We start from the raw sequence: 23,964 nt of genomic DNA, 5'->3' as shown, positions 1-23,964 counted from the left end.
TCTTGGGGGGAGACCCCACTAGCAATTATTTCCCATAAAGGCATCTAATTGAAGTTCGTGATGTCAAAGAGGGGGCGTGGACTGATTGTCAACGGTGATGCCGTCAGGACTCGGACATCAAAGGGATCTGCATCTTGACAGAGCGAAGATATAAAATAAGGCATATTTGAGTTAGCCTCTTCATCGATTAATATTCTTTGGCTATCACCAACAAGATTATTATCATCATTGCCGTTGCCACTGAATTCAACATTTAAACCTCTCATCGTGTTTCTCTGCACATCCAACGCATTTTTAACTCACATCATGAACATGATCACCGCCGCTGTTCCTCCTAATCTTAGCAGTGGCCACTTCTGGCTCGGTGCCGGCAACGGAGCCAAGAATGGAGCGCCGACGCAACAGCAGCAGCAACAAGATGTAGAAGTTCCCAAGGTTCTCCCTCCCGGAATTACGCAGGCTGGATTCACCAAATTTGCTCGCCGGGTAACTCAAGCGGTCGGAGGAGGCGAGAACTTCACTGTCATCACGGCTGGCTGTGACTTTGAGGGCTACGAAGATGATGATTTTGGGCGCAACTGCCGTACCCACGACTACTACCGCTCCTTTGACGACGAGTGCGAGCTTGTGGGCTCGGCTCTGTGCCACCCGCGCAGCGTGCAGGATATTCAGGCTGTTCTTGCTGCGTGCAACGAGTCAAAGGTTCCCGTGTGGCCCATCAGCACGGGACGAAACCTCGCGTACGGTGGCTCGGCACCGAGAGTAAGCACAATCACCTACATCTCACACCTAGCTCCAGCCATGAAAGACTGACGAGATTTGTAAGGTCCCTGGATCGCTGGTGATGATTCTGAGCACGCATATGAATCGTATCTTGCACTTAGATGAGACAGCGTGCGTCTGCATCGTTGAGCCGGGTGTCACTTTCATGCAAATGAGCGAGTAAGTCGCCGATCATCCCATCAAAGAATCTCAGAAACCGAGAGACTGACAGGTTTGCCGCAAAAAAGTTATCTGCGTGACCGCGGCCTCTTGGACAAGATCAGAGTAGACTCGTCAGGCCTCGGCTGGGGATCCATGATTGGAAACGCCCTAGACCGCGGAGGCGGTGCTTCCTTGTACGGAGACAGATGGGGAAAACACAGCGGAATGGAGGTCGTACTGCCCAACGGCGAGGTCGCCAGGATGGGAATGGGAGCGATCCAGGACCCGGAGGGCCGCAAACAGGCGGAGCAAGGCGTTCACCCGGCCGATCAGAAGCTGAATGAGTGTTTCGCTCTGTTCCCGTACGGCTGGGGCCCAATGAACGATGGTCTGTTCTCGCAGGGCAATGCTGGCATTGTCACGAAGATGGGATTCTGGGTGAGATGCTCCGTCCAATGATATCTGACCTGGTACGACAACAACGTCAAAAAGGGCACACTAACAACGTTTACCATAGCTGATGCCCGCTCCCCAGGGTATGACGCCGTTCTCCGTCACTTTTGAGAAGGAGGCCGATCTGGCCGCCCTGGTCGACTGCATTCAGCCTCTTGATCTGGTAAGACTTTCCACGGGGTTGGAAGATTTAGGTAATTTAATCGAGCTGACTCTCTGCAGAACGGCACACTCCAAAGTTCTGTCAGTCTACGTAACCTCACGCTGGAGGCTGCTCATTATGGCCCGAGGTCCAGCTATACCAATGCCTCTCACAAAGAAGTCATCCCCGAAGAGGACTTTGAGAAGACGGCCAAGAAGCTCAACACGGGCCGGTGGCGCTACATTGGCGCCGTCTTTGGCTCAGACAAAGTCCGCGCAGCTCTCATCGAGGATATCAAAAAAGAGTTGACAAAGGTCCCAGGCAGCAAGTGGGCCACGCTTGACGAGTGCCCCGGTGAGCAGAACCTGGTTCGTGTCAGAGCCACGTACCTTCAAGGTATCTCATCCATGGGAGAGTTTGCTTGGATGAAGCAGTGGCTGCCCAACTGTTCCGTCATCATGGTCGCGGCTATTTCCAGACTTGAGGGTAAGGCCGTTTGGGAGCAGTACTCCTTGGCGAAGGAGTTGTTTGCCGAGGCGGGCATCGACTACATCAGCCACTATGTCGCATACTTCCGGACTATGCGTAAGTCTTCCCTAGATCGGACCATTGAAGTAACTACTTAGTTCACATGAACTGACATCGTACTTCCAGACAACGTGTGCATCATCCCGTATGACAGAAAGGACAAGGACATGCGCGGCCGCGCGCAGTGGTTGGGCCGGACCCTGGTCAAAGAGTGGAAGGCTCGCGGCTGGAGCGTCTTCAGGACTCACGTGGGTCTCATGGACCAAGTTGCGGATGCTTATGACTTCAACAATGGTGCCCTGTGGAAGATGCATGAGGAGATTCACGACACCCTGGATCCCAATGGCATTCTAGCTCCCGGAAGAGGCGGTGTCTGGCCAAAGGGCTATGATAAGGATGCTTGGATGATGGGAAAGAAGTACATTGGGTGAGATGAGCCTGGTAAATACTCAAAAGATACGAGTTCGAGTCTACATGGGTTTTCACAAGATTTACCTGATTATCGAAGTGGAACGGGACGATGGTTACTGTGAATGGAAAAGCGGAGATGATGTGACAACTACTGGTGCTATGCTTCATGCTAGAACTTGGGGGCCAGAGTGTATAGTTCCATCGTCCGTAGCTACGGGGAGCTGAAACAGTACGATCTTTACTCGATATGGCTACTATTCAATCTATACGGAACTTTCCTCGCTGGACCACAATATGGACTTCCGACAGTCCAGTTCTTTATGTAACCCTTTCGAGCCTCTCATCCGGTTGGATTACATCATGTAAGTTGTGACTTGAGATTGCGGATCTCCACTGCTCCAGTCCTGCTGTCACTAGTTATGAGCCAGGTTCATCGTCTAACTATTTCTGGAAAGCCGTTCGCACACACTCTCTTCAGCTGTCATCCGAGCTACTAGATCACCAATCAAGCGATAAAGATGACTTACCGCGGCTCTGGTTGTACGCAGCAGGTTCCAACTCTCTGAGTGGACAACTCGGACTCTAGGTTTTCTTAGGTTGACACATCCCGTCGGTCCATGCCGTGGCAACCAATATATTCTTTAAAGTCGGAACGCTCATATAAGTAAATAGACAAGGAGCCAAGCCGTATAATTTTTTATCATATTTGTAAATATTTGAAATTGATGATTCTGGGGCTTCACATTGTACTCCTTGAGTCGGGCTTGTTGAAGCTGGTGGGTACCTAGGATGAGTAGTCGGACCGGACAAGCAACGTGGGGCAAGAATCAATGATTTAGGCCAGATGTTCCTTGTGTAGTTGCAACCTTGTGCAGACTGGCCGATACCTCAGGGAAGCTTGCAGAGGTTAGCTGACCGGTCTTGGTTCTAATATGTAGTAAATCTCCATCATCTGCTTCCTCGGTATCTGGGAGTTTCCTCTGTGACAGAACTTACACCAGGAGTTGTTATCAACTATTGAGGTCGACCCGCCCAGTGACGTACAAACCCCAACACACTCATACTTCATCGGAGATTTCCTTTTGTTCAAGGTACAACGCGACAGGCCGTCATCGCGGGTTACAGCTCAGAGATAGCCAGAGTTTCGGTTGAGAACCACACTCTTCTCATTCATCCAACTTAAAGCTACCTCATCTACCAGGATTGGTAACAGAGAACCCCTTGATAGGAAAATTGAAGTTGATATGATGCGCCTCAACTTTCCCCACTCCAGACGGTATATATACACTCTTATCCGCCGCCTTACTCGAAGCGTAATCCTGCCACCCCACAAACCCCAACCACACGGTCCCGTTATCAGGCGTGTCCGTTGCCGTGATGCCCGAGTGAGACGCCAGGCAGCCTGCATTCACCTCCACCTTTTTGATCATGGCCGCCGCGGCGTCCTTGTCGCCCGTGAAGTGCGTAATGGTGATGATTTCGCAAATGGGGCTGTTGATGAGCTGCGGCGGCGGCGGGACAATGGTGCTCACGTCAAAGTCAACGCGAGGGCACTTGGAGGGGACGGCTTTAAGGACGGGCATGAGCGCGTCGATGGCCTTTTGGTGGTGGGGGCAGCGGCCGAAGGCTTGTCGGTGCTCGACTGGGGCCCAGGCTATGGTAAGGGGAAGCCATCGTCAGTTTCGCTCTGGTAGTGGGAAGAATGTATGGTGTAAGCCAGGGGACGGAAACGTACTCGCGAGGATCTCCAGTTTGCTATGGTCCTCCTCCCAAGGGCCCCATCGGTAGCGGAAGTATCCTTCCGAATCCTTGACAGTCAACAGGAACTGCTTGAACTCCTCTTTCCAGTCTGGCACGTCTCCCTTCACGTGGAGAATCACTCGCGTGGGACCAAGGTTGGGAGGGGGGCCGGACATGATGTGAGAGCTTGCTCTGCTTCAAGTTGACGAGAACGAAGTATAGAATGCTTATGTAAATTTGAGGCTACAACATGAAAGCCTTGTTTGTCAATGTTCTGTGATGGATTAATTGTGTGAGGTGTGAGATTGTTGTTATATTACACCTCAAGAACATCACCGATCGAAACCGTCTGAAGGATGACGCAGTGACCAAAGATCAATGATGCTCTTTTTTCCTGCGAGACAACGACGGCAAGAGCATATTGTTCCGTACCTTGATCTCCTCAGAATCGTCACACAGAGTTACGTTTTGTGATACGAGCAAGTTTCACGGAGAGCGAATATTCCAAGAGAGAAGAGAGAGGAAGGGAGCGCGCGCGTAAACAATCCCCATCGGACTCCTGAAGATGGCGCGGTAAGGGCCATTGGCTGTTAATATCAATCAGACGAGTTTTCCTGCCCGGGTGGCCCGGATGGCATCTGACAAGCAGGTATGGGTATGTGCGTGCGTCACAAACCGAGCTGCGATATGCAAAAGGGGCGGCTTAGGTGGGCGGCGGTCGGGCGGGGAAAGCTTGCTGTTTCTCTGTTCTTCTGGAGCAACCCTCCCAGCCTGTAGACAGCTCTAGGATGTAAGCTTGAGCTCAATGTATGTACGTTTTGTGATGCAGCTTATGTTGGTGTGATGAGTGGTCTATCCAGATGGTCCGTTGCGAGATGAGCTTTGAGAGCCGGCACTTTCCTACCAATGAAGCCTCTTCAATTTGCAATCTCAACTTTTTACGTTTGTCTTTGGCCCTGGGAGCTTGAGCTTGAACTTCGAGATGAAGGCTGAATCTGAAGCTTGAGCTTGTTGTCACACCCATACGTTTCATGGTCATCAGGCTTTCCAAGTTTGAGAGTACGGTTGGGTTTTTCTGGACTTCCCCAAAGCGACCAGACCATAACACACGCCCCCCTCGACACCTACTTCATCGACTTCCCGCGCCACCCTCACGGACGGCTAGAGCAGCATTGTACGTGACGTAGGTTAATCAGCGGTCCGACGCGTATTCGTGATAGAGGCGGCCGGGCGATAGGTTTCCTAAACGAGTTTTGCGATCTGCGACAGAACTCTATGAACTCTGCTAGTCACTACGGGGAAACGCCCAAGTGCGAAGGCCTTTCTAGTACTGCAAGCATCACACATGGTAGTTGTTCACACTTGTTGATCATTGGCGTCGTGAACGAACTTCCATATTCAATCATTCTCAACGACCAAGAACAGCTTTCATCATTTAGATGATTTCGTCATGGGCGTTGCGATGTCCACACAGCTCGAGAAGCAGAGGACAAGACCTCGTGATGAAATCATCGAAATGACAAACGCTCTTGTTGTATGACAAGCAGATTGTTGAAACAGACTCAGAGCTGGTACACTACCTCTACACTCTCATGCACGCCATAATTGCGCTCTACAACTTGGGCTTTGGCTCCTTCTCGTCATCGTCCTCCTGTTGCTTCAACCGAACGACACCCTATGTCAAAAGAAGTCAGCACACATCACATATTCAGGGGGAGGGAGGACAATATGAAGATATCGGCCATGAAGGGGCAACTCACCTCCTGAACACAAGTCGCCAAAAGCGTCCCATCACTCGCAAAAATCTTCTGCAGCACCACGCCCCGCCCGTCGCCGCTCCAGGGGCTCTCCATCTCGGTAAACATCCACTCGTCGGCCCTCACCCGCCTCGGCTCGTGGAAGTAGATAGAGTGGTCCAAGCTGACCATCATGCCCAAGTGAGGCCTCGTCTTCCAGTACTCGATCCCGCCGGCCTCGGTATTGCCCTCAAACTCGTTGAGCCTCTCGACCTGCTCCCGCAGCTCGGGCGGCAGGTCGTCAAACTCCTCGGGCTTGAAGGGGAACCGCCACAGCCTGTGGATCCGCCCGACGGTGCCGATGAAGTAGCTGTCCGACATGTACGCCAGTGCGTTCAGGTGCGCCTGGTGCCCGCCGCTCACCGATATGCGGCCACGCGCGCGCACCCAGTTGCGCGATTTCAGCTCGTCGAGCCTCTTGCCCTTGTCCCTGGCCCCGACAATCGAGATGCGGTGCGTCTGGAAGGGCGAGTGCGTGCTCCACTCGGGCTCGCCCTTCCAGTTGTCCGGGGGCGGCTTTACGCCGTCGGGCAGCGGCGCCGCGTGCCGGACCTGCTTCTCACCGCCGCTACCCTCCTTAACGAAGGAGACGGTCGTCGTGAAGATGCACCGCCCGCGCTGGCGGGCCTGCACGGTGCGCGTGGCGAAGGAGCGGCCGTCGCGGACGCGTTCCACGTGGAAGAGGATGGGGATCTCGGAGGAGCCCGCGAGGAGAAAGTAGCAGTGGCACGAATGGAGAAAGAAGTCGTTGGGCACCGTCTTCTGCGCGGAGGCAAGGCACTGCGCGATGACGGCGCCGCCAAAGATGCCGCGGGCGCCGGGCGGATGCCAGGGTGTGCGCGTATTGGTGAAGATGTCCTGTTCTACGGAGTTAGATCGCATTCCCTCTGTGACATGTACCTTTGTGTCGTAGGTCGGCAGACATCTGGCCGCCGACGGCATCGGGTGGGATTCACTCACCGGACCAAGCACGCCGAGCTCCGTCACCTCCAAGACGTTCTCCATCGGACTCTTGTTCGGGTCATCCGGCGGAGGCCGGATGATTGTTGATCTACCTGATGCCATTGTGCCGGTATGCTCTCTGACTCAAAGTTATGGCTCTAAATCGATTGCCGTCTACCGTCTTTGATGATGATGTTGATGTGCTCGCCTCTAAGCCTTGAGGAAATCTCTCCTCTATACACCGAGTCTTGGCGTTTCGCAAGGCCAAACACGACCACTTCAGTGCGCTGCGCCTCTTAATCTACCCTGATGAGTATCTGTGAAGCAAATGAGGAAAAGGGATGGTATGAACGACGAAGAAGATGAATGACACAATGGGAATGAGAAAAAGATTCGCTTGTGAACGAACCCAACAGCCCGGATTGATATGCGCGACCAGGTCCCCTAAATGTGACATCAATTGGGGTCGTGGCCACTGGTCAAGGCAAGGGGGGGAAAGTGCCGAGGTCCAAAAGCGGAGCGGTTTGATTGGATGTCACTGCTGCGCTCAGGGGATCACGGACCGTGACGAGTCGTGGGCAGCTGCGAGTCTCCAGCGCCTGCACCTGCTGCAGGAAACGTGCCGCTCTCCACCCGAGCTCACCGAGGTGCTCCGGGACTCGGTGAGTGGCTCCCCTAAAGTCCCACCTCCCACGGGCGCCGGGTGCACGCGCCGCCCTCCGAGCTCCGACCGGTATCACAAGCTTCTTGGCGGGGCAAACACCCAACAAGGCTCAACTGCACTTGCGGTCAAGGGGAAGCATCACTCGAGACTGTGCTGATGCTCCGTGATACTCAGTGCGGAGAGGTAGAAGAATTCCCAGGGGGTGCATACAAGTGCCCAAAATGGTAACTCCGCGACGTACGATATTTCCCTTGATGGCTGTAGATAAACTCCCTCACATATCACTTCACAGCTCTCAATTGTGCGGTCTCCAACGCATCTTTCTGGTGCAATACTTTCCTCGCGGTTTGGAGTCAACACAGTTGGACGCCAGTTCGATTCCCCCGTCCGAAGGAAGCGCGTCTGCGGAAGCGCTTCCGGTATTTCCCCAGGTTCACTAATCTCCCCGTGCCGCCGCCTGCCTCGGCTCTAGAGCTTCAAGTATGCTCTCTAAGTTCCCTTCGGTTCCAGCCTCGCATACTGGAGACAAGATCCCAAGAACAGAGCTCTTGCGGCGTGATCCTGAGTCGACAAGGCACATACGTGCCATATCCAAGAAACCTTGCTCAAAGTTGCCGTAGTTAACTGATAGTCGGTCTCCTGCCTTCGAGCTTGGGTGGAAGCGGTCTCGCGCAGCCATCACCAATGCAATCTAATCGAGATACTTAGGACTCATTGCGCACTCTATCTTGAACCTCCAAGGCTTGGGTCTGCTTCTTTTTGGCGACAATGGATACAGGTGCTTCCTCTTCCACTTCTTCTCGCCATTAAGTAAAGAGGAGCTTTCGTCTAGTCCTATGCCGCCATCGCTACATCCAGATGAAAAGACTCCATGGCTATCGCATGTTCAACACCATCCCCACCTCCCACCTATTCATAATCAAATACCACAAGGGAAAGAATGGGCAGAACGATGTGAGATATGCTCTTCTCACTTGGTTGCACTAAATGATTTCGTATACCAGACCGCCGCCCCTTCAGATCACTCAGGCAATCCAGCACGCAGAAGAGAGCTTACCGAAGCTCAAGACGAGTTACTGTTGGCCCCATTCAAGCCGCTCAACCGAGATGAGGAAAGGAGTCTGTTAGCGGGCTCTAAGTAAGTTGATTTATACCTAGGTACCCACCTTAGCGCACCATGTATCCGTATATAAAAGAGGTAAGCTATAAAAGCTATTGCGGTAACACATTAGCCAATTCACATTTCCCTAGCGCATAGCTAAAGTAAATCAAGTCAAGGACCTTCTATCTTGCTTCTAAGGCTAAGTGTCGATACTTAGATCTTATTCAAGTGAAAGTAAGTATGCAGTCGCCTAGGTAGACACCTCAGATGGCCACATCTCACCCTTTCGCTCATATTCCATGATGAGTACGTTAAAAAAAAAAAAAAAAAAAGAAAAAAAAAAAAAAAAGACAGGACCACTAGGTAGAAGGCCTGATTTCCCCGTCAACGACGAAGAAGAGGGTAACCACAACAAAAGAGATGCTACTCCTCCATCCGCCCTGGGCAGCGAGATACACCAGCCCATGGAGAAACAGGACAAGGAACTGGGCCTTATATACGAGCCAGAAATCGCCTGAACAGGATCTATCGAGAAAAGTATTGGAGTGCCTTATATACGTAGCTTTCCCGGCGAGGAGGTGGGTGGGGGTCCTGTTACAGTCCTGCCCAGGCGCGCCTTCTGTGACCTGCGTGATGTACCGTGAGGGACAGCAAACATCCACGAACCCATTAAGCAAATTTTCCAGCCGCAGCCATTCAAAAACCCCAGATACTTTCCCCCCAAGGTACTTGACTCTCCGCGGATTCACCCTAGGTACCCACCTCCGCAACCAGGCTTCTCTTAGATTCCTCTTCAACAGGCAATATCCGTTCGTCACTGCCTCTTACTTTTCCCAAGCCGGACCATCTCACAATCGGACTCGTCAAGACACATTTACATCATGCGATAGCCTCATCCAGCATGAGCTAAAAGCCCTTCCAAATTCACCATGACAAGTACTAAGCACACATGCCGAGAACGAGCGATTGCTTATTTCAATATCATCTATGTTACATCGTTTGCAACCTGGCTTTCTGACACGCAGTGCAGGTGGGATCTACCTTGTTCCGGCAACAGTCCAGCGAAAGCCGCTCGGCCCATCCGCAAGACGCACCACCTGCTGCGGCTTCTTGTCCGGCACGCCTTGGTACCCGCTGCTGGCACCACCGATCCCGCCGCCACTGACTGAACGAAGACTTCCTAGAACGACGCCACACTCCTATTTCGCGTCCTCGTAGATGGGCTCCAGACCCTCCCAGGCCTGCTTCGGATTCCCTTCGGGACCGGCCTTCTCTCTCTGCTGCCAGTACTTGCCGTTGAACTTCCAGTACTCCTCACCAGTGACCTCGCATGTCGTCTTCTCGAACCACGCGGGCCGGAACTCGATACCCTTCTCCTCACGCTGCTTTCTTCTCGCGCGCTGCGCCTCCTCCAGACGGTTCTTCTCTTCGGCAGCAAAGTCGTACTCTCCATCCTCCATGGCGCGCTGATCGGGACGAAGACGAGAATCTGTGGGCGGCAGCCAAGGCTTGAGCTTGTCGTCGATGTGGTTGAATGTGAGCACGAAGGGGGTAAGGTTGAACGGAATGCCGGGCGGGCGGGGGTTGGCCTGCCAGATGAGGAACGCCTTGTTGGGATCGGTGATGCTGCCCTTGTGGAGCGAAGCCGAGTCACCGGGATCCTCGACTGTAGCTTCATATCCAGGCGTGAGACGAGCGTAGAGCTTCGAGTTCCATCGGCCGCCCATGCTGTATCGGACTCTTCCGTCAGAGTCGAGGACCTTGCCAGAAATCTTGTATGCGCTAGACGCCTTCCAGCCACGCGGCTGAAACTCGATCTGGCACACCTCGCCAGTTGTCCAGTTCTTGACCTCCATGGGGCCATAGTTGTCAACGGTGGGGTTACCAGTGATGATGCCGATGACGGATGTCGTAACCTTTCTCCAGGTGTAAAGGTCCTCCTTGCCTCCAGACTTGGGTCGAAGCTTTAAGAACCACGTTCCAAGAGGGTTGGCATCAAAGGACTTGCCGTAGAACTTTGTCTTGACAGCCGATTCACCCCAGTAGGTCCAGTGGGGTGATTCAGCCCAGGCAGCACCCACTGGAGGATGGTGAGAAACCTGCTCAATAAAGAAGCGGTAATTCTTGTCAGGCCGGACGTATTCAAAAGTCTCTCCAAGAAGCGGGTTGAAGGGTTTCGCCACACGACCGACGGTAGAAGCGTACTCACTAGCAGCAAAGGCAGCCACATAGATGAGACGTTCAATTGAGTCGGATCGCTCCACAGCTTGGTCCAGAAGGTCGACGTATTCCATATCCTCACCAGCGCGGTATAGCAGGGAGGTAGGCTCGTTAAATGACACAGGCAAAGTCATCTTTGTCATGTCCTTGCCAATCATGGACTTGAGAATACCCTGCAAACACATTAGCAAACCGGCCATCACAGTGCTTACAATGGTGGAACTTACCCAAAGTGAAATCTTGGGCCGGTCATCAGCATCCATCTTGAGACGACTTCTGATGCCATTCTCGTAACCCTTGAAGGAGCTGCTGAGATCCGTGCCACCAGAAACAACGAGTTGCTGCTCCTCCTTCTCCTCGTGAGGAGTAGGCACCGCATCGGCATGCGGCAAGTGGCTGACCTCAACCTCTCCAGCATCAACTGCATCGAAGAACTCATCCTCATCATCAGACTCGGAGTCAGACAGCTCAAGCGAATCCAGAACTGTCTTCTTCCTTGTCAAGGTCCTCTCGGGTGCCGCTGGCGGGGCTGCGATAATTGTGTCGTCGGCGCCGACGGCGGCTTCGACGGTTGCAGTGCCATCCACCTTTCTGTCACCCTCGAGATCCTGGCTGGCGGTCGTTGGCTGCTCGTTCATAACTTCGCGGAGCGCACGCTTCGCAGCTTTGCGCTTCTGCTCAGCTTGGTCGACTCGCTCCTCCAGGATCTCTTGCTCCTTGGCAACCTTGGCCATACTCTCCTCCCACATGCGGCGCATGTCGATTTCGCGGTCCAGCCGGTACTGCCAGTAGGCATCGCGATCCTTTGAAATCCGCATTAAGTCTCCAATAAGTCCCGTCAGGCTCCTGACAGCTGCGTCGTAGGTTGTGAGGGCCTGAGTGACCTTGGCGTCGGAGACGACCGTGTTGGGGTTCTTGGAAGCCTCGGAGAGCATCGCAGCGTTGACGGCAGAAATAGTATCGAGCTGTAGCTTAGCCGACTGAGCTGTGATGCTGAAAGCGTCCTTGCTGACAGAGGGCTCTTCACGGCTACTGACATCCTCAAAGTCGTCATCATCATCGTCATCATCCGGTCCGTGATGCCCTCTTGTTACGCGAGATTGACCCGCATCTGTCGCGGCATCGGCAAAGTCGTCATCGTTGCTAGCGATGGTGCTTGCGCCAGCAAAGTCGCTTCTGGGGACGGACATTTTGCTGTGCGACATGGTCCTGGGGATCTGCACACTGCTTCTTCCATCGGCGACGCTGGCACTCTCGCTCTGAGCCTCATTGATGGACAGCTCTGGCGACTTTCCAGATTGCTCTGCCTTTGCCTGCCTCAGAAGTTCGGCGCCGCGAGCGCGCTGGCGCTCTTCTTCCTTTGCCTGGTCCTTTGTCCACTGGATAGAGTTGTTGAGGGCCCAGAACCAACGCTTGGCCTCGACCTCGTGGTTGGCCTTGAGGGTGTACTTGACAGAAGACTTGCCGATAATCTCAAACTTGGTCTTCTCGTCGGCGCTCATGTGCAGCTTGGCAATGCGCGTGTTGATGGCGCCACGGCATGCAGAGCCAGCATCGTCCTGGTGTTTGTAATAGCTCAGAACGCCATCCTCAAGAACGAACCATCGAAGCTGGTATCCCTTGCGGTAGTTGGTCCACTTCTTCAGGTAGCCCTTCATCTCTCGCGCCTCCTTTCCGGCCACAGGGTCGGCAGAGGCCGCGGCCCCAGCGCCCTGTGAAGCCGCCTGGCCGAGAACGGCTTTCTCCTGGATGCCTCTCTGAGCCGCGACGGCAGCGGGGGATCGCTTGAGCATGGCACGTGTGGTATCGTCCTTTGTTACATCCTGCGGTAGCTTGCCCTTACGGTCTCGACGGAAGGGATCGGCTCCGTGGAGCAAGAGAACCTGGATGAGCTGGGTGTTCTTCTTGCGGGCGGCCTCGTGGAGGAGGTTTCCGCCGGCCTGGAGGGTCGTGGGTTCGGTGACGAATTCGGTGCTGTTGATATCGAGAATCTGCTTGAGGCGTGATTCCTCCAATACAGTCTCGAGAGCCTTGTAGTCGTTCTGCGCAATCAGACCCTGGATCTGCCTGACCTTGTTCTCGGCAAAGATGGACCGCGACAGCTGAAGAAGCTGGAAAATATCGGGGTTTCGAGCGACGTCGATGGGCAGTCGGCCCTGGTAGTTGGCGACGGCGTCGTTGATCTCCTTCTGGTCAAGCAAGAGCTTGACGACCTGGGTTCGACCCTGGACGGCAGCTACGTGCAGCGGGGTATTGCCGTCCTTGTCTCTAGCGTTGATATCGATGGTTCCAGCGCCGTCAGACAGGACGTACTCGACAACAGGGTATTCGGCGCATTGAATCGCAAGGTGAAGCACGGTAGTGTCGTCGAGACCGGTGCCGCTGAGGGTATTGATGGAGGAGATGCTCGTGCGGGGCCCGCCCTCGGCGGTATCCCTGATAGCCTTGGAAATAGAGGCAGTGTCGCCGCTTCGCAGGGCCTCGACGATGCGGAACTTGCGAACAGACTGCTCGAGGGAGACGCCCTTTTCGCTACCTGCGACGCTCATCTTAGATGCGGATGTAGATGCGGTTGCAGAGGGGGGGCTGTTGTGGGAGGGGGTTCGGCCCATGGAAGGGGAGATGGAGAGCCTGTTGGCCCCGTTGCCGCGGGGGACGTTTTGAGCCATGGATATGTTTGTCGCGGAAGCCGCTGTAGAAGGTGGCGACGTCAGCGGCGCACCGTCATCCGTGGTGGACGGATCTTCTTCGCTGCGGGAGTGGTTTCGTCGGAGGAGTGAGAGGGCAGCGGCCGACTTTGACCGCTTGTGGGTGCTGGAGAATCAGGAGAGGGTTAGCTTTGCTGCCGCCAAGGTTGGGATGCGGAAGGTGCTGTTGTTGGTGCTGATTGTGCTTCTGTCGCTTGCTGCTGCAGGCCGCCCCGGGGAGTGTGTGGGCAGACGCCTTGCCGCTGAGGTGTCTGTCGGCACCGATGAAAGCGCAGTGGGAACGGGAGGATGATGATAGTGGAAGAGGGAAGGGAGGTTGTGGATGTGTGCATAGCAGCTGGAATGCCACAGACGTGGAGAAGACGGGAGCAGATTGAGGTGGATCATCACGTACCTATCGCCAGCGTCCGACATGTTGCGGAGCAGTGAGGAAGCTCGGCTTCACTCACACACGCACCTAGATGGAGAGCAACTGTATCCGTAAAAGGATGCTATTATGGACACCTCTGGAACGCGGGCCAGGCAAGGTTGCTTGGGTTCCCCACTTCCTCGTAAGATAGTCTGAGTTTATATGAGCGTGTCCTGGATCCCGTACTCCGTCTCTCGTGGCGGGGAGGTAATGTAAGGTAATGTAAGGTAAAGAATGGAGCAGCTGGTGGTCAAGCACAAGGGACGGGCTTGTTATCCGTATGTCGCACTCCGTAGCAAAGGAAATAGAATGGGTAAAGAAAGGTAAGGCAGTTTATGGCTTATGCTCGCAGGAATACTGGGTACTCGGACCTGCTGATAGGTCGGCGGGGGGTTTGGATGAGGAGGAGGAGGAGAATTGGTGGAAGACGCTGCTGAATGAGGGACTGGACGTCGGTTCGGTTGGGGGAATGTGAGACGCTTGGGTCGGCGACAACAGACAAACCACAGACAATGGTGGGGTTGGTTGAATAATGCGTAGAGTAGAGCTGTGGATGCTAAGGTATGATGAATATCCGATGATACCTAGAGATAGGTAGGTATCGAGGTGAGCGGCGCGGCTGGAACCAATGGGATGCGAATTATCCCACGAAGGAAAAGAATCTAACGTTGGATGCCGCTGTCGTTCGTGAGGGAGGATGATGGTGTTGTTGCTGCTGCTGCCAAGTTTTCTGCAAATCGCACGAGAACGAAAGCGAGCTGAGGATGCAGGGGACGGACTACGGAGGGAGGAGTGTATAGTGTAGAAGCAAGGTGGGATGGTTAGGTGAACGGGATGGATGGGTAGATAGATGGGCTTTCTTTCTTTCTCTCTTTCTTCCTTTCTTCCTTTCTTCTCGACTGTTCGTCCACATATACCGGTAGGTATCTCTCTCTATCTCCCCTCAAGTCATCGTCCCGAATCTGCGCCTGAAGTACCCAAGGTCACCAGCTCAGGTTGTAATAAAGAACTCAAACAACCAAGGTACCGACGCTATTCCAGCATAGCCCCGTTGATAAACACGATAGAACATCGACGACTGTCCAGATTAGCGCCTAGTGTGATTTTGTGCAACAAGGTCATCGCAAATCAACCCTTGGCCTGCTGTGGTGCGCCCCTCATTCTGCTTCCCCCTCCCCTCTCACTGCTCAGGTTGTACAGAGTACCTTTCTCCCTTTCCAGGTTCCCTGCAGCAATCCAGGAATCCAGAAATGACGTTCCCGTCCTTGGAGATGGGGGGTGACGAAACCACCAGGCTTGCGGCCCCCATCCCACCCGTGAATCCACAGCCAATCATATCATTATTGTTCCCAGCGAGTCCAGTCTTTCCATGGAAACGGACTTGATTAGGCGACACACCCTAATACCCTTTTAATGCCACCCGATGATGACACCCCTTTTGGTCCCTTTTTGGGGGGACACGGTGGGATGCAGAGGGGTAAAGCTGTAGGGTGAGTAAGGCGGTAAGGTTACCAAGGTAAAATAGGTACGTGTATCTTGTTTTTAGCTTACTACCTACCCGTGTCGTGCCGTGGAGAGTAGGTACCTGTGAGCAAGGCAGACGGTCGCCGGGTACCTGTGGCGCCCGTTGTTTGAGCCACACACATGAGCTGAAGAAACTACCTTAGTCCATCTCCGTATACCAACCGCATCGGGGGCTGATTGACCATGATCGGTCATCGCTGAGATACTTCCTGGAAACGGCGCGCGCAATCTCTGCCGAGCCGCTCTTTGGAACCGGGCCGGCACTGGTAAGCAAGTCCATTAGGAAAATCCCCATGCCGCTCCCGAGATCGGTTCGTTCAGCTCAGACACGCCGATTCGGCCGAACGACTGAGAAGGAAACCTTGATGCCAAAAGCGCATAGGCGATACCCAAAAGTCAAACATCAGCTTGTTCAAGGAACAGATAACAAGTCCCAGCAACGGGCTGATTGCATTGTTTGCATATAACATGCATCATGTTTTCTCAACTATGTGCTCTGTCACGCAATGCGCCAAACGTCTTATCACGAGGCCCCGTACACCAAGGCTTGCTTGCTTTTGCATGCCCCAATCGCGGTACCATATACAAAGGAAATAGTAGTCATGTTTATACATCTCATGAACAGAATCAAATCCGACAAATGCCATATCCATGGTAACCAATCATCAATACCTCACACACATTAGAGCAGAAGAGCAACGGCAAGGGCGGCGAAGCCACCGAGCCCGAAAGCTCCAATCTTGGCAGCTCCAGCCTGGACAGGCTTGCTAGGAACGGGAGCTGCCGTCGTGTAGCTGGGGAACCCGCCCGTGGAGGTGGGCTTGTGGTTGGAGCCGGTACCCGCGAGTGTGGAGTTGTATTTGCCAATCGTGACAGGGACAGTCAGGGTCTTGTAGATGAAAGTTGTCGTGTCATCCTCTTTGCTGGGGACAACAGGAGTTACGGTAGGCTTGAGCGCAGAAATGCCCCCAGAAGGCTCGCTGCCGCGTTGGCTGCCAGTGGGCTTAGCAGCATCGCCAGTAGGCTTGGGAGGCTGAGGAATGTCACCAGAGGGCTTGTTTCCTCCTTGGCCACCGGTAGGCTTGGGGACATCCCCGGTAGGCTTAGGGGGCTGAGGAACGTCTCCAGAGGGCTTGGGAGGGTTGGGGACGTCGCCTGAAGGCTTAGTGCTGCCGGATGTCGTCTCGGTGTACGGGCAGACGGTGGTGTAGGCAGGGACGACCTTGGTCGTGACTTGGCCGACAGGGCAGTTTGGCACATCAGGAGCGCAAGATGTGATGGTGTAGGACTTTGTGGTGTAGACTGTGCTGGTAACCCATTGGGGAGGAGGGCTGATCGTGGGCACGGCGATGGCGGACGACGTTGCCGTGACGGGGCAGACCGTGGTGTACCAAGGAACAGTCTCAGTGACAACCTGGCCCTTGGTGCAGGGTACATCGGGCTTGCATGAGGTGACGGTAGTGATCTTGGTGGTGAAAACCGTGCTTGTGGTCAGCTGCTCGGGAATACTGAGTGTGTTCTTGGCGGACTCAGTAGCTGATTTGGTGCCGGTGGGCTTGTTTGAGATGGACACCGTCAGGGAGTTCTGGGCAGGTCTCGTGGCAGAACCAGTGGCAGGGCCGGTGGCCTTGTCGGTCACGCTGCCAGAGGCAGTCTTGGTTGCGTCTGCTGAGCCGGTGGCAGTAGCAGTGGCGGTGTGGGAGTTACCCATCGTGGTGGTCGGGAAATCCTCGTCGTCCTCATCGCAAGTGTCCGAGACAGTAGCAGACTTGGTCGCAGAAGCGCTAGCAGTGGCAGTGGCGTTGGAGCTCAATGTCGTAATGATTCGCGACGAAGCAGATCCAGTGGCAGACGCCGAAGAGTTGCCAAAGAAGGTGAGTGAAGCTGAGGCCGAGGCCGAGGATGATGCGGACGCAGAAGCAGACGCTGAGGCAGAACCGGATGCCGAAGCAGATCCCGAGCCAGATGCCGATGCTGATCCAGACACTGATGCTGAGCCAGTGGCCGACACGGAAGCAGAGGCCGAAGCAGAGACAGAGACGGAAGTCGAGGTGGAAGCAGAGGTAGAGGCTGAGGCAGAAACGGATGCCGAGGCGGACTGGCTGGAGCTCGAGGTCGTGGAGCTGGAGCTAGAGCTTGCCGAAGTGGTGGAAACAATGACAGACGAGGTGCTGGTGGAAGAGATCACGGACGAAGTCGAAGTCGAGATACTGATGGTGGAGGTCTTGGCGGGGATGGGATTGCAACCATACTTGAGAGCATCGGCAATGGCCTCGTGGAATGACTGTCCATTGATCTGGTTGATGGCGCCACGGGTGGCATCCCAGATGGAAACACCTCCAAAGTGCGGCTTGCTCTGGTACTTGCAGATCAAGTCCTTGATCGTGGAAGGAGGAGCATAACCGTTCCATCCTGACTCGACGCTGGCGAGGACACCAATGTAGAGCTTCGCGTCCTTGCTCTTGGAGGTCTGGGAAATGACTGTCTCCCAGTCGTCGTAGTTGGGAGTATCGGTGATCTGGCAGCCCGGGTTGTTGTAGAACTGGATGAAGAGGGAATCGAATTGGGCGTTGTAGATGAGCTCCTTGAGCTGGAACCAGGTGTCTGACGTCGGGCACTGGGGAGCAGCAGAAATATGGTAGATACCGCAGCTGCGAAGCTTCTCGACCATCTTGATCCAGGGCTTTTGATCGGCTATTGTTGAAGTCAGTATCATCATCCATCATGAAAAGGGGCAATCTTATCAACATACCATACTTGAACTCAAGATCAAAGTCGAAACCGTCAACAGCAATGTGCTCAGTCTCGCTGATATCAAAAGGACGAGGGCCGTTCCATCCCTGATCATATGGACCAAAAGTCTTGTGCAACAAATCACCGAATTCATGGCCATCCTGCTCACTGTCAATGTCGTAGCTGCAGGGGCCTCCAGTTGGGCAGTAGCCACCAATAGCCAGGAGAACCTTGATGCCCTTGGCCTGGCAGTACTGGATATCCTTCTTGACGTAATCGCAGTTCATAATTAACTTGGTGTCTTCGCCAGTCTTGGGGTTCTTGTAGTAGACCTCGCCACCGCAGTGGCCGGCAAAGTTGGTACCGGGGTATCCAGCGCTGTTCTTGGGGGAGTATGTGACGAAGGACAGAGAGACGGAGGTGACGCCCGGAGCATCACAATAGCTTGAAAGTCGGTCGGTAGGCTGACCATATTGTCCCCAGTAAAGGTTGAGTCCGAGAAGTGGCGAGGCACTTGTGGTTGTCTGTGAAGAAGAATGGGCCAGGGCCGGGCTGATGGCCGCGGCGGCGGCAACGAATGATTTGCTGAAGAGCATGTTTGTTGTAGTAGTATTAAGCAATTAAGTGTTTTCGTACGTAATTCGCAACGACTGTAAGGTGGCCGAGGCCGTGGAAAGAGTGTAGATGTGATCTAAGATCAACGAAAGGACGCAAACACGAATGTTTGCAAGATGGTGAAGACACACCGTTGGCTCTAGCTTCTCGACAGGAACAGAGATGGAGTGAGGAAATCAGGAAAGAGAGAAAAGAGAGGTTACATGGAATGGCGGAAGAAGGCTCCCATTCATAAGTGAACCATTGCCGCTCTCCACGAAGCGGCGCGACAATGTAGTGACTAACTACATTGAGGGACGGTTGAAGAAAACTGCCTAGAGGCAAATTGAGTTGTGGGTGTAAGCCATGGTGAGGGGTGCTAGGGACCAATTTCCCCCCCTCGTGAGGACTACTCTAGAGGTACGAATGGGCATTGACGCCCATGAGCGGCGCAGACCGCAACGGCGACGATGTGGGATGCGTATCCATTGATGTGTTAGCGGGTGGGTGTGCAGGCAATGCGGGCGACGGCGTGGTGGTGAGCGGAGTTGAAGTTGTGACGATGGAAGGAGACGAGGTCCAAAAAAGTGGGCGGCTGTGGGCACACACCGGATGCACCACTTCCCAAAAGGGCAAGCGTTTCTACAGTGGGCGCCTTCTCGGGCGGCGCTCCAGGCGACCCAGGCGTGGTGGCTCTCGCTGCCCGGCGCACGACAAAGGCGGCCGGTTCCAATGAAGCTGCTGAAGGGACAGGAACAGGACTAGCGTCACCCAAGCGACGTGTGAATAGGGGTCGCTTCTCGTGTTTGATTCGCCGTGTCCCCTGAATTAGGTGGAACTACTGCCTGTCAGCGGCGCCAATGCAGACTTCAACCACGCTTCAACCACGGTTGGACCTGCAACCCACAGCTCTGGGCCATCGGCGTTGGGCTTTGGTTGCATCGACGACATAAGCTGGCCGCCGTTCCGGTCCTAAAGCCGTCTTTTCACTAGCTGTGTCCTCAGCCCAGTTGGTGGAGAGATGATGAGAGAAATATCCCGCTAAACTGGGTTTCGATGATGGAGATGCCGTGGTGGTCTTGCTGCCTGTTTCCTGCGAGCACTCGGTCACCCCGGTCTGGCACACTAATTACTTCAGAGAATCCAGTCGAGTTGAGAGCAAGCTTCCAAAGACAGTATCTATGCGGACACATCTGTGGATTTCCCCGAAGAGGGCGCGACAGGTTGTGAAGATTCTGATTTGTATGTGAAAGGATTGGGCGAGATCACTTACATGAAGTCACCGACACGTGATAAGAATGAGATCTTTTTGGCCCCAACAAACACTGACTTTTGGGTCCAGGAAAAGGGGAGCTACGCATAAATCCAGCTGTACCTCAGCTAGACTAATGTGAGGTAGCTCGAGTTTCCCCGAGGAATCACGTTTTATCCGTCTTGGTGGACCGTGGCTCGCGCCTTACCGGCCGAACGGTGGAAGATGGGAAATTGGTGGCTGCAGAGAGGTGGCACACCGTCCAGAATATTTTGGGACTTTGGTAAACTAACAGCACCAAAGTTCGTTTCACACCCTCCCAGTCCAACTTTCACCACACCTCTCATCAGACGTGTTCTTGCTGATTCTTGTTGGCTGAGCTTAGAATACATCTGTCAATGACGCACGGTAGTAGTTGGCTACCTCCCTCTGACTACTCTGAGGATGTAATGCTGGCACGTGTCGCGCCCTCGTGGTGTTTCTGAGGCGTCGGGCATCTGCTGTTCGACGCGTCAAGGACTTCAAGAGGACTAGTTGCTCAATGGCACCGCTCATCAGCGGGTGGCAGTCGGAGACACATCTCATCTCCATGTAATTGGGTCGGCCCTTTGCTGTGTAGAAGACGGATGCAAATCCCTGCAAGTGACCAAGACCACGGTCCGATTCACTCGGGGCGGTTAAAGAAGAATCTCAATACCCATAAATTGGCATCGGGAACAGTCTTTTTCTGTATTTCATTCCCTGCACAATACTTCGCGTGCCAGGCGTGCCAAGAGTACGGTACTCAGCTGTGGTTTTGGACCTTTACTTTGGACCATTACGACTGAAGCGTTAGAGACTATCAATCTTTCTGTGTCTGAAGTTTGACAAGGTTCTGATGGAGACATGAATGGTAAATGGTAAATAATTAATTACTCCTGCGAACACTAGATGAACAAGAAAAGCATTGAAATCGTCGTTACTGAAGTTGGCCTCGGTGTTGTCCGAAAAAGGCAAGAGGAAGACGGGAGGAAGAGACAGGAACGACCCACATTCCTCCTACCCCGCCCGATCCTCAAGGTAACCGAACCACCTGGATGTCTTCAACCCCTGTCGACAGATCTCATTTGCTCCTTCAACTTCATCTCACGACCCTCAAATCGATGTTTGCAGGATTGACACCAGAAACCTGCGACCGGCAAGTGTCATGGCCAACACAGAGCATCATGATTTGTTGCGCCTCTGCTGCAATTGCTCCGGCTCATGAGTGTCGTAAGGTAGCCCACGAGATCATCGACTTAGACCGCCCGCTCACTCGGGACACAAACATGTTCAGCGGATCGATTTCAACTGTTCAACTTTTGTTTTCAACTTGTTTCATTTTGAAGTTGAGCTGTGCTCTTGAACTTGAAGAGCCCTGCCGTACGGCAGTATACTATCGCGGTCCCCTCCCGCTTCCGTGTTGTTCTTTCCAACTGTTGACGCCAGGTTACCTTCAAGTCAAATGAATAGGGTAAGTACCCATCAGTCGCTCCCTCCTTCACTTATACATCTCTATTCAGGTACTTGAATCCCAAGACCTTCCCAAATCACCTGAACACCACGCTTTCCAGAAATCAGGGAGACAAAAGAAATATGCACCACCTCTCCTACAACCTCGTCTCTACCAACTTCATCCCCACGTCATCCCATCGTCCTCGTCGTCGTGATCAGCCAGTCTCTCTTCCTCTGCGCCAAGTTGACCAATATCCTTCCATCTCAATGGGTTCTGCTCCCATCCCCACTCGATGTGGAAGTCCACACCGCGGGCCTCGAGAAACCATGCCACGAGACACTCTATTGAGCAAGGTGCTGGCGTTGGGCAGTCGCTTGCTAGGGGACCCGACGGCATAACCTCGCATCCCGAGAAATCGCGGAGCGCCGGTCGAGAGGGAGTTGCTGCAAGGTCGACCATCTGTTGGAACCGGTCGTACATGTAGAGCCAGTGGCCCATGGCCGCCGCGCTTCCGTACGCGATTTGATCGGTTGGTCCTATCCGAGTATCAGGTCAGCTGTAATGTTACATTAATTCAGGTGTCTCGCTGATATTCACATACCGACACCGACGCGCCCACTCATACGCGCACAGTAGAAGTAGTGTTCACCTCGAGGGTGTGGCAGAATGAGTGTGTTTGGGCCCAGCTCCTCCAGCGTCTTGAATTGTGGTCTCGCCCATAACGACGTGTCCGGCCGAATCCGCAGCACCGTGTCATGGGTGTATCCGTTGGTGACACTCCAAGCCCACCACCTCTCCGCCGCCAACGATACGGTTCTTAGCTGATTGTTCAGTCTGCCCAGTCTTTCGCCACACGGTGTCGCCGCCATCGCCTCCGTGCCGCCGGGATATTCCACCTCTGTCTCGCTCACAGGCAAAACGTCGACCGATCGCAAGTGTGAGCCGTAACACTCCCTCAGGTTCGCTTCAATGGACTCCTTGGTTCGGTTGAACACATCTAGGTCACCAGGCTCGTAAAGCATGTAGGCGAAGACGTCGATCCTCGAGAAAGCCGGGTGGTCGGCGATGAGCTCCGACATGTGCGTCTTGCATGTAACGTGGTTGGTCCTGTACAGGCCGGCAATGATGACAGCCAGACTGCGCTCCTTTTCGCGCTCACTCGGTGGCACGTACAAATCGCATAGCCCAGGAATCGATAGTCTCCCCGTATCCGACAGCTCGAGTTGACCAGAGCTTCTCTTCGATTTGGCGATTGTTTGCGAGCCGCCGTCCTCGCTACGTCCCATAATGCCTCCCTGAGTCTTCTTGCAGGCCGGCTCGAGGTCGCTATGCCAAACCGTCGTCCATGTATTCTTCAACATGGCGTTTAGTACGATACGAACATGGCCCTGTTTATTCTCAAGAATGACTGTGCGCCCGCCCTTGTGCAAATCACCTGTCGCGGTCCACCACACGGCATGAGAGCTGCCGTCATCATCAACCCTGTTGAGAACCAGGTCGCCGTCATCCTGCAGAACGAGAGCGTGACGACCGCTAGGCGATGCGAAAATAGGCGTTCCCGCGGACAAGAGGACCCCGTCAGCGTCCGGCGTCAAAACGGCTGTGCGTGAGCCGGCACCGTTATCGCCACCATCGCTCCCGGATGGCGCCTTCGGTGTAGACTCTGGCGTAGGTCGGTGTAAGCTAGGCACTGGTAGTCCGGAGCTGGCGACGTGCCAATGTGGCTGCAGTACAAAGATCGCAGACAATAAGAAGATGAAGAAGGCGCCAATGAGGACTTTCGACCGGCGAGAGGAGCCATTCCTCAGTACTGTCCATCGAGAATGGTTTGCGATCATGGTGTGGTCGTGTGTCGGACCCATGGTCCTTTGGCTTCTGTTAAGTTTCCGCTCTCTTACAGCTGTTCCCGCTTGCTCCTCGTGCTGATGTTGTGAAGGAAATAAGTTGACAAGAAGGGGAAAAGGTATAAATCCAGAAACCCTTCAACGGCCCTTTCGGTATGAGTATGAGTGAAGGGAACCGATCTTAATCCCTCTGTAGGAACTTGAGCGAACACCCCGCGCTATATCAGATGACGCTCGAACCGGCCGTTGGGCTCAGACCTCCTCCTTTTTGGCAGGGTGAGTAAACAACTCCTGCGATATGTGGACACAAGTGGGTTGGGCGAGAACGAAAATAGACTTTGTGTTTTGTTGCGACGACTCGTAAGCTGCCTTTTCTCGCCGGAGCAACCCAGGGGACGGTGGCCGAAGCGGCAAAGGGCGGGCACTTATTTTGGTCGTTGATGGAATCGCCCGCTGCGCAACTGTTTTTCCTCACAAGCCAATCCCGGTTCCAAAGAAGAGGCA

The 23,964-nt window shown here is 54.0% G+C and overlaps 6 protein-coding genes across 6 annotated transcripts; 1 reads left to right on the top strand and 5 right to left on the bottom strand.

The window, feature by feature from the left end:
- Positions 1–306: 306 nt before the first annotated feature.
- BDZ83DRAFT_714976 (FAD binding domain-containing protein) lies at positions 307–2,478 on the top strand (the record flags this gene model as incomplete). The annotated part of the gene is made up of 6 exons (XM_060511696.1): positions 307–762; positions 827–942; positions 1,011–1,362; positions 1,442–1,540; positions 1,600–2,104; positions 2,174–2,478. 6 exons carry the CDS (start codon positions 307–309, stop codon positions 2,476–2,478), a joined length of 1,833 nt encoding a protein of 610 aa, XP_060371551.1.
- Positions 2,479–3,648: 1,170 nt separating this feature from the next.
- On the bottom strand, positions 3,649–4,374 carry BDZ83DRAFT_787179 (uncharacterized protein; the record flags this gene model as incomplete). Its single annotated transcript, XM_060515661.1, has 2 exons — positions 3,649–4,112; positions 4,194–4,374. 2 exons carry the CDS (start codon positions 4,372–4,374, stop codon positions 3,649–3,651), a joined length of 645 nt encoding a protein of 214 aa, XP_060371550.1.
- A 986-nt stretch (positions 4,375–5,360) lies between these two features.
- BDZ83DRAFT_659256 (acyl-CoA thioesterase II) lies at positions 5,361–7,442 on the bottom strand. The gene is made up of 3 exons (XM_060511049.1): positions 6,955–7,442; positions 5,959–6,852; positions 5,361–5,873 (listed from the first exon to the last, which is right to left on the bottom strand). Exons 1-3 carry the CDS (start codon positions 7,057–7,059, stop codon positions 5,811–5,813), a joined length of 1,062 nt encoding a protein of 353 aa, XP_060371549.1. The 5' UTR covers positions 7,060–7,442; the 3' UTR covers positions 5,361–5,810.
- A 2,459-nt stretch (positions 7,443–9,901) lies between these two features.
- On the bottom strand, positions 9,902–14,017 carry BDZ83DRAFT_768365 (oxysterol-binding protein; the record flags this gene model as incomplete). The annotated part of the gene is made up of 2 exons (XM_060515309.1): positions 11,150–14,017; positions 9,902–11,095 (listed from the first exon to the last, which is right to left on the bottom strand). Exons 1-2 carry the CDS (start codon positions 13,589–13,591, stop codon positions 9,902–9,904), a joined length of 3,636 nt encoding a protein of 1,211 aa, XP_060371548.1. The 5' UTR covers positions 13,592–14,017.
- Positions 14,018–17,316: 3,299 nt separating this feature from the next.
- BDZ83DRAFT_540033 (glycoside hydrolase superfamily) lies at positions 17,317–18,892 on the bottom strand (the record flags this gene model as incomplete). Its single annotated transcript, XM_060503393.1, has 2 exons — positions 17,317–18,257; positions 18,316–18,892. Coding segments are annotated over 2 exons (1,518 nt in total), but the record flags the coding sequence as incomplete, so codon positions are not given.
- A 2,901-nt stretch (positions 18,893–21,793) lies between these two features.
- BDZ83DRAFT_564727 (uncharacterized protein) lies at positions 21,794–23,454 on the bottom strand (the record flags this gene model as incomplete). Its single annotated transcript, XM_060503674.1, has 2 exons — positions 21,794–22,152; positions 22,218–23,454. The coding sequence occupies 2 exons, from the start codon at positions 23,452–23,454 to the stop codon at positions 21,794–21,796; spliced, it is 1,596 nt and encodes a 531-aa protein (XP_060371546.1).
- Positions 23,455–23,964: the final 510 nt, after the last annotated feature.

This window comes from Colletotrichum acutatum, assembly GCF_030867785.1.
Source record: "Colletotrichum acutatum strain CBS 112980 chromosome Unknown BDZ83scaffold_2, whole genome shotgun sequence".
Lineage (NCBI taxonomy): Eukaryota > Fungi > Ascomycota > Sordariomycetes > Glomerellales > Glomerellaceae > Colletotrichum > Colletotrichum acutatum.
The sequence above is the reverse complement of the archived record's forward strand: the minus strand, read 5'-3'. Positions and strand labels throughout refer to the sequence as shown.

Excerpts from the sequence above, each read along its gene's own strand:
- BDZ83DRAFT_659256 (XM_060511049.1), bottom strand. The coding sequence starts at position 7,059 with ATGGCATCAGGTAGATCAACAATCATCCGGCCTCCGCCGGATGACCCG. Across the intron at positions 6,853-6,954 it reads AGCTCGGCGTGCTTGGTCCG|GACATCTTCACCAATACGCG; the intron begins GTGAGTGAATCC and ends TCCGTAGAACAG. Across the intron at positions 5,874-5,958 it reads TGGCGACTTGTGTTCAGGAG|GGTGTCGTTCGGTTGAAGCA; the intron begins GTGAGTTGCCCC and ends CTTTTGACATAG.